General features: G+C 42.3%; 3 protein-coding genes across 3 annotated transcripts; 1 reads left to right on the forward strand and 2 right to left on the reverse strand.

The window, feature by feature from the left end:
- Positions 1-307: 307 nt before the first annotated feature.
- dbx2 (developing brain homeobox 2) lies at positions 308-5,795 on the forward strand. The gene is made up of 4 exons (XM_034589091.1): positions 308-718; positions 1,746-1,829; positions 3,737-3,921; positions 4,872-5,795. Exons 1-4 carry the CDS (start codon positions 448-450, stop codon positions 5,061-5,063), a joined length of 732 nt encoding a protein of 243 aa, XP_034444982.1. The 5' UTR covers positions 308-447; the 3' UTR covers positions 5,064-5,795.
- A 146-nt stretch (positions 5,796-5,941) lies between these two features.
- Positions 5,942-7,523, reverse strand: LOC117763725 (prolactin-like). The gene is made up of 5 exons (XM_034589092.1): positions 7,450-7,523; positions 7,188-7,366; positions 6,929-7,030; positions 6,404-6,589; positions 5,942-6,255 (listed from the first exon to the last, which is right to left on the reverse strand). Exons 1-5 carry the CDS (start codon positions 7,457-7,459, stop codon positions 6,046-6,048), a joined length of 687 nt encoding a protein of 228 aa, XP_034444983.1. The 5' UTR covers positions 7,460-7,523; the 3' UTR covers positions 5,942-6,045.
- Positions 7,524-8,731: 1,208 nt separating this feature from the next.
- Positions 8,732-11,341, reverse strand: szl (sizzled). The gene is made up of 4 exons (XM_034589101.1): positions 10,049-11,341; positions 9,761-9,927; positions 9,543-9,635; positions 8,732-9,430 (listed from the first exon to the last, which is right to left on the reverse strand). The coding sequence occupies exons 1-4, from the start codon at positions 10,330-10,332 to the stop codon at positions 9,120-9,122; spliced, it is 855 nt and encodes a 284-aa protein (XP_034444992.1). The 5' UTR covers positions 10,333-11,341; the 3' UTR covers positions 8,732-9,119.
- Between the last annotated feature and the right edge of the window lie 1,170 nt (positions 11,342-12,511).

The following is a 12,511-nucleotide window of genomic DNA, read 5'->3' on the forward strand; positions in this document are numbered from 1 at the left end:
ATAAAAGCACATTGTAAATGAACCTCTGTGAGGTTAGTCTAAAGCACGACTGAGCTCTGAGGAGTCCGGAGAATAGAGAAAACTATTTACTACTATAAAGGTCTGTTTGGTGCATGTTAAACTTTTGCCAGCAGTTCATTGTCTCTGGTGTCTATCATTTAATAGGCTAGTTGACATAATGAATGAACCAGACCCACCTTCTGCCACTCCAGAAAGGACCCCAGCCTTATCTGAATTGAGAAGCACATTAGACCCTCTCAGCCAATCACGACGCAGCCCTGTAGCAAAGTGCAGGCCCGAAAGAGGAAGAGCAGAGAACTTTTGTTTTCTCCAGAGTTTAATGAAGTTGGCCTGGTCACTCAAGAAGGGATTAGAGGAGAATTTAGTGTCACTGGGCAGTGACTGCTGAAGAGGGAGCTCGAGTGTTCGGGTCACTGTGTGAACAGGATGGTCTCAGTTCAGAGCTACACCAGGAGGAATATGCCTGGTTCTCCTCCCGCTTTACCGGGTTTCGGGAGCTCGGGAAAGAGCTTTCTCATCGACAATCTACTGCAGACGTCTTCAGCCCGCTCGGAAGGGACAACCGGGGGACACCTGCGACGAGCAGCATGTGAACATCCCAGAAGAACCTGGGGCCCTGAGCATAGAGCCTTCCAAAGCCAGGCCCAGGGTCCCCAGCAGGTGAAAGACCTAGGAGGACAACTTCTGCCACACTCAGGTGAACTGATTTCTTTCTTTCTAAGCAAACAGACTTTTTAAACTAACTCTAATATATTTAGGTTATGACAGGCTTTTAAATGTGTGGAGCTACAATGTTATACTTTAACACAATGACTTCTACAAATATTTTATTTCTTCTTTCTAAACGGCTAAAACTGTACTAAAGATAAATAATGTTTAGGGATGAATTAAGCTTCAGGCATTTCTTCAATTTTAGATTGGAAATTGTTTATAGCTCTTAAATTAAAATTAGGTTGATTTAGATTACATGTGTTGTAAAAGTGCTATGTTTTAAGAGAGATCACAATTACGCCTGGCGTGAGTCATTCAGAAACTTTTTTTTTATGTAATCAATGTGTAATTTAATATCACATTCATTTTCCAAATTACCAAATTACTTTTAAACATTGACATTTCTGCCAAAGTAAAGAAAAAATCAATTTTAAGTTAGTTGTAAACTCAACAAAATGTAATTTGAAATATAATATTTAAAATTGGTAATACATTTAAAGAAATACCAGTAGTATCAACAAATAATTGATCCAGTAGATAGTAGATAATTGGATCTACTGATCCAATAGATCCAATTATCTCAGCCAAGCTCTGACAATACAATAACTGCAAATGTTTTGAAAAGGAAAATTGAAATGTTTCTATTAGAATACTATAAAGATATGCAAGAAATATTTGAACCCTCTAATCACAACAAGTTGCCTGAGAATCATTTAAGCAAATAATTATCAGACTGGATTACCTATCTTTCCTCTGCAGGTAGTTTTCAAATAAGATCAAATTTTACAAAATTCCATAATTTCAAAAAAGTAGAAGGTCCATCTGTGCTCATCACCTGAAGCTCAGCACTGTTGTAAAAAAGCAGATTAAAAAAAACAACCAATAAAATGAGGCAGAGCGGGACTCATTTGGCCTGAGAAATTGGCAGCAGACCAGGTAGAGTCTCTTGAAGACCATATGTCACACCTTGATATTACATGACCATATCTGACTGTCCCTGTCTGTCTTTGCAGGTGTACTCAACAGTGTTTTCCTGCGGAGCCCCCAGTATCTGCTGGCATGCTGCGGTGGGTCCAGCCCCCCTCCCGTCTTCTCCAGTGAGTGTTTTATGCCTCATCAGCAATGCCTCAGCTACTCTCTAAGCATTAGCATCAGCCCGGTCTCCCATGCTCTCCACAGCTAATTACTGATGCAATACCAAAGAACTAATTCTCCACTCAACTCTGCACAGCTCTATTCATAACCATTCACGGCTGTTCAGGACGGAGAGGGGGGGGGGGGGCTGTGTTGCAAGGCTTTTGAGTCACTGGGGCCCCCTATTTTGCACTTGCAAATACAGACTTTTACTGGCAAAGATATGCGGTGCTAATAAACATCTTGTCTTCTGTCATAATAAGATCATAATTACCAGGTGCAGATTGTTACTGCTGAGTAAGGCAGATTGCTCCAAAGTTTAATATTCCCGCAGAACATTAATGCATTTTGTTGTAAATTTAAACAGATTCAAGATAAATCTTAAGGCTGCCATAAAATTGAAAACATCCTGGAAAGAGCAACAATGAAAGTTTAAAATCTCCATAGAATTGTGCTTGAAATGTTTAAGTGCCTACAATTTAAGACTTGTGTAGGACAAGTACACTATTACTATATTATACTTGGGTAGTGTTAAGACTAGCAGCTGTCTTATTTTTGCATTGTCCTAAAGCAATTGGAAGTTATTACTTGCTGCATCCTATGATGCCTGTCAAGAGTTGTGGAGAAAAGCACAAATCAGAAAGCCCTCATCCCACAGGTCCCTGGAATCGCCTTAGTAGGTTGACACTTTCCCACAGTGCCCAGCAACACAACAATGCCAAGTCAGGCCGTGACCAATTGGCACATTCACTCCACCATCCACACGCGACCTCACTGCAATTTTTCATTGCAGCAATGAACTCCGCCAAGCACAAAAAACCTGCCCATTTCTCTGCAGAAGAGGGATGGACCAGGAACATCCCCCGGCCATTGTGTGGCTAAAGGGTTTGGTTCGCTGACCCCCCTCCTTTCTCCTGTCCCTCAACCCTCATTCCTTCCCATTGGAGACCTCTTGACTAGGACATAAAGCATTCAATGAAAGTGACTTTTATAGACTTATTCGAGCTCATCTTCACATACAAACTTGCTTCATACCTGCAAGTGAAAAGATTTAGTGTTGGGCTACTGAGCCATCGAGTAATGGCATTTCCATTGAACGGCTCTATTGTTGGTGTCCCCCAGGGCTCTATAGTTGGCCCACTCGGGCAGACACACACGTTGCCCAGGAATGACCTGGTAATCAGCTATTTAAGTGAAAGCCATTGAGTCCCAATAGAGAATTGAGAAGCATGTCGAAACCTCTTATGTGCTCCCTAGAGGTGGTCTATGTGCAGATTTGTCGTACAGATTAAAAAGGCAACGTTGAATGGATCGGATAAATTGTTCCACTTGACTTTTGTTGTGAGTGCACCTGTGAGTGAAGCAGCGTGGGATTGCTCCTCACAGGTCACCAAATCGCTTTTTTCTCAGTTGAAATGGCGTTCTATTCTCTTTAGTCACCCCCAGTTTGTTAAATTGGGCAAACAGAGGGAGAGGAATTGAAAGTGAGTGATAAAGTGAGTGTGACAAAAACAGGCATCATCTTGGTTTGAAAAGGAAGGAAATGTGGTAATGGTTGGAATAAAATGTATACAGGGCGGCTGTGGACCGAATCTGATTTTTTACTTTTGAATTCATTTGATCTAAATCCCGAATAAATGATCCGTAAATAATCTGATCTGGGCAGTTTAACTGTTAATTTAGCTGTTTTGTCTCAATTGACTGCACGTCTGTATTCTCCAAGCTGCTACATGTACCCTCTCTCCCCGTTACACTCTAGTTCATTATTGTGACAACATGCACATGGCGCAGAGACACATCAACTACTGACAATTAAAAATCTGCAGGATGGGTCAATAATAAAGTTTTGTTTTTCACTTTCATCTTTAAGAGGGAGCAAATCTTCGGATGTGGTCTGCTGATGTAAGCCCGAAAGTTCGCAGAGGGATCCTTAGGAGGGCTGTGTTCTCAGAAGAGCAACGGAAGGAGCTGGAGAGAACCTTTCGGAGACAGAAGTACATCAGCAAGACAGACCGGAACAAACTGGCAGCTGATCTCAGTCTCAAGGAGTCACAGGTAATCGAATGTGTATATTACCTGAAACGTTGCATGATTGATATCAGATCCTGAAAGACAGACGCTCATTTTCATCATCAACTCTTGATGAAGGAACCTAAATCTCACTTTGTGACGAACAATTGAAGACTGCCCGTTAGCTTAAAGACATGCATGTAAATGTGAGGGGGCAGAAACATGACACAAGTCAGCAACATCCAGATAAATATTGGCTTAAACATGCAAAGAGTCTAAAGCCATACTAGTGGTGGTCTTGGCTAAATGCTACATATTCAAATGCTCACAATGGACGCATAGCATGTTGGCACTCTAGGATCAGAGCAATGGCGTGTCACACAACAGCGTCAGCATGTGTCCCACTTTTCAGGCTCATTTCATCGATTTGACTCTGTGACTGCCTCCCTGGCTGGCATACAGACCAAACAACAACGTGCCCCCATTCCCTATTTGCACTTCTTATACAGAACAGCTGAATAAAGGTGCAACATTGCTGCCTTGAACAGGCTGTGTAAGGTGTTAATACAGCTAGCATGCTGATGCTAATCAGGTTTAATACTTACCATTTCCCCATTTGGTTTACATTTGATGATTAGTTGTATTAGCAGAACATTTTAAGCACAGCTCAAGCTGCGGCAAATTTCATTAGTTTGAAATTATTTGTTAATAAACCAAATTATAATTTTTAACCGATGACAGCGCTACATAAAAAGTCAGGATCACCAAAGTTATTACAAGTGATTCTGTAGGGGTCTTTGAATTTCTATACCAATATTTTTTTTTCTTTATAGTCGCCCCAGAGTGAAAATCTCAGGGTCACTGAGATGTATGTCCGCATGTATTTGAGATATTTCAGAGTGTCCCTAAATGGTAGACAGACAGAGCTACACCACTGGCATGGCTAACAATGAATGGACGACAGAAATTGAACTGAAATGATTCTTTCACTTCAGGTGAAGATCTGGTTCCAGAACCGACGAATGAAGTGGAGAAACTGTAAGGAGAAGGAGGTTCATAATACCCGCTCCCCGATGGACGAGCTCATGGCCCGAGGTCTCGCAGAGGAAGAGGAAGAACCACCTCAGAATAACACTGGCGCAAAGACACAGAAATCGCCACCACACAAGAGTGTCAGAGACACATGAGGGGCTGTAATGAGTGGAGAGTAAAATGGGGACTTTCTGACTTCCACTGGCTTGAAAAGGGCTTCGGTACAGGAGGGTTGTTTTAAAAATGTGGATGGAATATGCTGTCTGTGAAAACTAACACTGATAATGTTAACTTTTCTGTCAAGAAGGCAAGTGACTGTTTTGTTAAAACATAAATATGATTAGGCTCAACTGCTTGGTCAATCATCTTATTGCGTTTCACTGGCTGCGGATGATCAATTTCATGGTTATTACACTGACAAGTCTTTCCAGGAAGATTCCTACTCTCCGATTATAATTACAATCAGTTAAAGGGGAACATTTGTCACTTCATTTACTGCATTTACAAATCAGACTTTTTTTCCAACTAGTAACTAGCAACACGGCATTGCATCATCAAAGCATCATTTTTGCAATGTCACTGATGGTGTCTTAGTTGTGCACCGCGTGTGCGGTTTAAAATGTGCAACTGCTCAGCCAAAATACTGTCAACACTGCACTTCCTCAGGTCCAATGAAACGACCTAGTTTGAAGTCAATTGGTTGAGCAGTTGTGGCGAAAAACAGCAAACAGAGATTTCTGAATTATTTCCATTGCATGTCTCATTTTTGGTAATCTTTACAATATTACTCAAAATCCTTCTTGAAGTCAAATTTCTCATGATATATTTTGTAAATATTTCTTTTCATGATCTTAAATGCACAGATCGGTTGTAAATAAAGTGTTTCAGTGAATCCAGTTGTCCTCGTTAATTATTCTTGCTGTGTCTCTCTGGGGCAAAACCTCTTACATTATAATAAGCACTCTGCAGCACGCCTGTAGATATGCAGAGCTCCCCATTCATAAGAAGACCAACGATGATAGTGTAGGTTTACTGAGTCTTTATTTTTTACATTTTAATTTCGTGCATTACAAAGGACATGAGCACGATTTGTAGTTAAAAGCAAAGGTATCATACTTCACTGTTTTGCAGTGACCATCAACAGTCCAGTCCAGGGAGGGTGGTGCATTTCAGGATACGTAGATAGTTTTGGACTTTGTTGGAGTCTCTGCGGAAGCAGTAGAGCAGATCATGGTGGTCCATTGATCTGAGTTCTCCCCGTTTGTAGAAGGAAAAGGCAGAGAGGGGGACAAAACTCTCAGGGGAGATGAAACCCACAGTGTTGTCAAGCACTCCCAACAGCTTCATCTGAGGAGGGAAGATTCAAGAGACACAACTCATTTCATAAAAGAAAAAATAAAGAAACATACAGTATATCACAGAAATTTAAATATACACAAACGTTTTTTAAAGAACAACTATTCTCTACTGAAATTCTGTTATATATTTTTCTTACCCTTTCAGCCATTTTAGTCACACCATCCCTCAGCTCGTGCACCATATCACTGATTTCCAGTGCCTTGTTGGAGCTGTAGTGGTTTAAGTCTTGATTCTGATCCTGAGACATGCTCTGGTAGAACTGGGACAAGGGGTCACCCCAAGCCCCCAGCAGCCTCAGGATCACCTCCGTCAGTTGTTCTCGCTGCAAGTGAGAAAAGTTAATGGTTCACTGTGTGGAATTTATTGGTGAAGTTGCATGTTGCAGCTGAATATTCCCCTAACCTCACCCTCCCATTCCAAACATGAAAGAGAACCTGTGGAAACTGTTCTAGGGTAAAGAAAAAACACAATTCGTACAATTTAAATGAAACACACTAGTGAGAACATCACTAGGATAATTATATTTTCAATTTCTGCCAATAGATCCCTTTCTCCCAAATCTTACAAACGGAACCTTTAAATAACATGGTCTTGATGTTAAGATGCAGTGGTATCATTTCTGTGCGTGCATTAACCATGACATATTTAAATGAACACTCACTCCTATTCTTTGGGCATTCTCTTTGTCGTCTGGTGTCAGTATTCCGTATGTGTGGCATTTCCGTTTTCCAACGAGGTTCTTGCTGGGAAGGAAATACTGCTCCTGCGCAGACAGAGACACAAATCACACACACTCAGTGATATCTTAGCTCGGAAAAAATGGCCAGCCCAAACAGGAATGATTGATGATGAATGAATTGGGCCTGAATGAAGGGTGATGGATGGTGATGTCAAGACCAGAGTTGAAAAAAAGGACTCACGAATTCAGAGTGCAGATCACTGGAGATGCCGTGCATTCTTGAAGAGTGCTGTATGACCCTATCAAAGAGATCGGCCAGGGAAGGGACGTGACACCCAGCCTGTCCGTAAGCACAGATCGGAGCTGAGCCGACCCTCATGGAACGCTCCAGGTACACCAGTGCGAGGACGGTAAACCAAACTGAGGAAAAGAGATAATAATTTAATTCACCCAAGATGATAACACTGCTTTAAAATTAAATTCTATTTGACATTTCATCTTACCTTTTTTCATGCTTCCTTTGTAGATGATGAAGCACGGGATGACGAGTGGAGTTCTTTTGCTGCTAGAGTAACTCTTGCAGAGGCTAACTCATATAATGATGTCACTGATTAAACAAATGACTTTATAAAAGGATACCAAGTGATTTAAAAAATAAAAAATAAACGGAATTTGCACGTCATATGCTTGGCTTAGTTATCCGCTCAGCCCAGGGCGGACACAACTAATCCAGGCGGAAACTGTCTTACACACTGTAGACGGACATGGGCAATTTGTCAATTTAAAATTACAAACAACATTACAGTATGGGATAAATGACTTTCATTTTTCTCATATTGGTATATTAGGAAATAAAAGAATACAGAAGTAGATGCGGGCCGTTGGTAACTGTCTACATTATGTATAAGTTAACCGTATTAAAATCTCCAATGCATTTATCTTGCTTTAGCAGTAAAATCTAAATCGTGATGAATACCATTTTTATTGCCTGCTATTGAATAAAGACGCCATAACTTCACTGCTACTCATTTGTCCCTCGAGGGAAAACATGTCCCCGGAACAAACTCATACAGAGATAATTAACGGCCAACAGGGGGAACTTTAAAAGCATTCATCATTTATTTTAAACTGCAGGACAGCTCATTATCTGTGCAGGGAACTAGTATTGTGAAAAAGCGTTTTTGAATGACCCCATTGTCCAGTAACCCCAACTAGACCTGTTCAGCCTGGTCATGAAAACAGGGCCATTCAAATGTAAAGCAAGTGATTCATCTTCTCATTAGTTTGACATTGTACGATCAGCACCACACGCATCCACTATGAATACAGTCTCCAGTCATTCCAACCAGTTTGAGTCACTTTCTACATTATGGAGAGACCAATTTGTGAGTACAATACTAATGCTTGGCACGGCAACACAATAGAAAAACTAGTGCTGTGCTGCTCCGGTTCTCCTGTAGTGCGCCATCTCATGGTGAAACGAGTGAGAAGAAGGCAACAGACACAGAAGACCTATAAATAACACCGACCCTTTGATGTTTAAAAATGCATTTGCGTGCATTAAAAAACGACTCTATATGATCGACAACAAATGGTAAATGTTATAGAGCTTTTCTAGTCTTGACGACCACTAAAAGCAGTAGTTTTTGCCATTCCACACACACACACACACACACACACACACACACACACACACACACACACACACACACACACACACACACACACACAGTGCATTTATGTGCAACATTGTTAATGATCACAAATACCCATCAGAGATAGTTTTACACCGCAAATATTTTATTGTCATCTTTTTCTTATAACATACACATCAAAAAGATAAATACACCAATATCCTTATAGAAAATAGAATTTACATTTACATTTATTAATACTATGTACAAGAGTTGAGTGCATTTAATTACAATGTGCTGCCAGAACGGAGATGAGACAGAGAGCTACAGAGGGAAGCAAATAGTGCTGATGTTTAGCTGAGTCCAGCTCTCGTCCTTTTTTCCATTTAGCTTGCTGTACAATTTCTCATTAACACCCAATGCTAAGAAACTCTCCATCCCAAAACCCCTCCTTGATATATAATCTTAAAATGTTTTGTGATTCTACATTTAATCATTGATTCAGAGCTCTAGTTTTCACACGTTAAGTATCAGGCCATTCAACACCTGTGGTGCTTCCACTTACGAGTGGCCACTGCGATGTTTGCGTCTTTTTTGTGCCAAGGGAAGAGACGGGTGAGAGCGAGAGTGCCGTCAGGCTGCACAGAGCCGGTCAGCACGTACAGCTGGGATCGTCCAGAGCGCACGAGGTCTTTGGCACATTGCAGGTTGATGAGGAGCCACTGCTGGAGAAGGTGCTGTGTGTCGTAGGGCAGCAGAGGTCCCTGACGGATAAACTCGACCCGGCCCTCCACCTCAAATTCTGGTTCTCCCGTGGGTAGGCGAAGGCGATGGAGTTTGGCGGTTACAGCTGTGGAGAAGAGAGAAAAAATAAATTAATCAACAGGATTGGAAAATTGAACTCAACTAACATCAGTACACATCAGCAAGCCACAGCTTTCTGAGAGAATTCTGACTCTTACCGAAGTCATGACGACAAAAAGCATCCAGGACTGTTTTCATTGCAGGAGCCTCTTCCACTGGTGGACAGTTTTGGCAAGCAGGTTTAGGTAGATCTGTGATCAAAAGCAAACATCGTTTAGTAAAATTACAGGTGCAGTAATTACATGCAACATGAACGGCAAACACATGATGAGAGATAAGTAATAATACAGTATAATAATAAGACTGTGGTCCTTACCTTTGCCAAAGTGACTTAATTTTGCGTAGTGGGTGAGGCACATGTCCTCTTCAGCAGGGAATCGGTCACAGTCAAGAGCCTCTGGCCATCGGTGACCCTGGCAGGCCAGCACTGGGGCACAGCTGTCCCTCACTGCCACACACAGACTGCGGCAGGGCTGGATGAAGCTGAGGGAGAGAAAGACAAAATGTCAAACAGTGTACACAGGAAAACATGGTAGTGAATAATTGGCCAATCTGTGGACAAACATACACAGTAAAAAAAAAAGAAGTAGTAAAATCGACTTACGTGTCGAGACAGACGGGGGCGATGATGGAGCAGAGGAAGGCCTGGGCTTGAGGGTGGCAGCCTGTCTGCAACAAGGGCTGCCAGTCCTGGGACCGTGGCACCACCTCGCGCTCCAGGTTGCTGTGGCCCAGGAAATTGGGCAGACGCATCTCTGAGTATCCTACGTCTTTGCAGACCTTCATCTGGTTAGGGATGGTGACGCAGCGAGTGGACTGCCCCATGTCAAATGCCATTAAAGGATGATGTGCCAAAGCCAGGAGAGCCAGGGTGAAGAACACAGCCATGCCGAAAGAGTTTCGCAAAAAATACAGGGAATCCAGGAGATGGGAAAATCAGCTTCTTACTGAGGGCTGCCTGGTGGTGTCAGGAGACAGTGCTGTCCTTGGATGGCTTTGTCACTGCTGCAGCTCGCTTTATATACAGGTGGTGAGCCAGCCCCATCAAGTCTCTAGTCTGTTATCAACTACCTATCAAAGACACCGAGACGATGTGTTTGGAGACAACGGCTTGTTTTGTGATGACTGCAGACAGAGAGGGGGGCAGTAAGCAGATGGAGGGTGTTGTGAGAATGAGAAGGGAGAGGTGGTGGTGGGTGGGGGGGTGGGGGGGGGGGCACAATGGGCAATCACAGCCCAGCTTTCACTGAGTGACTGAGGCCCAGTATAACAGAGGGCTGAATCTGCTTCATTTGCTTTTATAGTGCAGGAGGTATGAGACAGTAATGTAAACTCATGAAAAAAGGAGTTAAAAGTCTTAACCCTCTGTGTGTGAAGAATTCAATGTGTGGCTGACACATAATGCTTATTAGCCCGTGACTTTTTCCAGCGAAAGTCAATCGTGCGTTTGTGTTATTTTCGTTCACTTCTTACGTAATAACTTTTCTGAAAGAGATAGAAAATGAAATGCACCCCCTTCTCCGTAGGCTGATATGAAGAGAAGAATAAAAGAACACAATCATCTTTGGAGTTCCTTTGGTGAGAAATCTGATGTTTTTCATAGACAGACAGTCTCCTACATATTGCCAGTCCCTTTCATGTGCTCCTGCTTCCTAATTGGAGGGTTTCTTCGGCAGAGCCTCCGGTTCTCATTAGCAAAGCAGCGTCTCTCCTGCTCACCTGGCTTTGATGTGCCAATAACAGACTCAGATCCACATGCAAAATACCATGAGGCTGCTTTTATTTCGCTTGCCTGTTTGATGCAGACATTTCAGCATCAGCTACTGTATAACTGGCGCTTGCACGAAAACAAAGATCTGTGTTATAGTCTAAAATGGGTTCATGTAATTTAAAAATGATGCTGTCTGTCCTTTTATTTTGAAATAATATATATTTAAACATTCAATGGGATTTCTTTCAATTGCATTTCATATTTTAAAATAACAAGTGCAACATCTACACACTCAGTCCCAACATCCCATTCAAGAGTTCCACAGATCCCGTCCTGAGACGCAGACCAGCGGCCAAGACGTAAGAGCTAATTTGTCTCGTTCTCTATTGTCTCCTGTATTTAAGCCTCTTAATCTAACAACACAACTACGTTACAGCATCATCGTATTTGTTTAGATGTCGTCTGTCTCCAGATTTAGATGTAGATCTGCTGCTGATGCCTCTGGGCCCTCATGAATCAGAGGTCTCTATCCCACCCGGCCTGCGGCCTCAGACATGCTTCAGACATGCCACAGTAAAGCCCATTCTGATTGGCCCGACTCCCAGCCGGCCAGAGCCCTCCATCAGCCGCAGTTCAGCCAATGTTTTTTTGTTTTCTTTTACGGCCCGATCTGATGAGTGGAGGCTGGTTCCAGTTTGGGTAGACGAGTACAGCCCGTAAGAGGGGACTAACTGGGCAATTAGAGTCACAGACCAATTTGGGAGAACAATAGGGCCACACATTTAACAAGCTCCCCCTGCCAGGAGCCCAGCAGGGGTCTGTTGTTGGGCCTAATGGCTGCCCTGTAGACACGGTGTCTGTGTTGGTAATGTGTGGCCTGCCCCTGCCTCAGTTAATGAGAAGGTGATAAGAGTACGAGCTGAATGGATGGGCACCTGTCTGTCATACAGACATCAGAGAGCAGTCTGGTCAAAAAAACCCATGGCTGGAGGAACAGGACAAATCTTTAGATCCAAAGACAACTATCAACCAACCAAAGTTGATAAGTATTGTCAAGTATTGGATTTTTAGTGCAGGACATGCTGTCTGGTTCACCACTGCCAGAATGATTGCAGGAATTTTTAAGGGAAAATTCACCCTAAAATATAATTCATGTTATTTCTATCAAATAGTGTGGCTCAGTGCACCTTCCGTAGACGATCTGGTCGAGGCGGTGATTTGTTTTTAAAAAGGTACATGAAAATCATAAAAAGAAATCTCTGCAGCAAGTATAGATATTTATCTTTAATAAATATACTATTTTGTCTTGTTATGAGTCTCTTGGAAGATAGAAATTAGCTTTTTTCTAAAACTTGA

This window comes from Hippoglossus hippoglossus, chromosome 6 (genome assembly GCF_009819705.1).
Source record: "Hippoglossus hippoglossus isolate fHipHip1 chromosome 6, fHipHip1.pri, whole genome shotgun sequence".
Lineage (NCBI taxonomy): Eukaryota > Metazoa > Chordata > Actinopteri > Pleuronectiformes > Pleuronectidae > Hippoglossus > Hippoglossus hippoglossus.

Bases quoted from the DNA above. Each gene is read 5' to 3' on its own strand.
- szl (XM_034589101.1), bottom strand. From the start codon at position 10,332: ATGGCTGTGTTCTTCACCCTGGCTCTCCTGGCTTTGGCACATCATCCT. The intron at 9,928-10,048 runs GTAAGTCGATTT...TCTCTCCCTCAG, and splicing joins GCCCCCGTCTGTCTCGACAC to CTTCATCCAGCCCTGCCGCA. The intron at 9,431-9,542 runs GTAAGAGTCAGA...TCTTCTCCACAG, and splicing joins TTTTTGTCGTCATGACTTCG to CTGTAACCGCCAAACTCCAT.
- dbx2 (XM_034589091.1), top strand. From the start codon at position 448: ATGGTCTCAGTTCAGAGCTACACCAGGAGGAATATGCCTGGTTCTCCT. The intron at 719-1,745 runs GTGAACTGATTT...CTGTCTTTGCAG, and splicing joins ACAACTTCTGCCACACTCAG to GTGTACTCAACAGTGTTTTC. The intron at 3,922-4,871 runs GTAATCGAATGT...CTTTCACTTCAG, and splicing joins TCAGTCTCAAGGAGTCACAG to GTGAAGATCTGGTTCCAGAA.
- LOC117763725 (XM_034589092.1), bottom strand. The intron at 7,031-7,187 runs GTGAGTCCTTTT...CTGTCTGCGCAG, and splicing joins GTGATCTGCACTCTGAATTC to GAGCAGTATTTCCTTCCCAG. The intron at 6,590-6,928 runs GTGAGTGTTCAT...TCTCACTTGCAG, and splicing joins AGAATGCCCAAAGAATAGGA to CGAGAACAACTGACGGAGGT.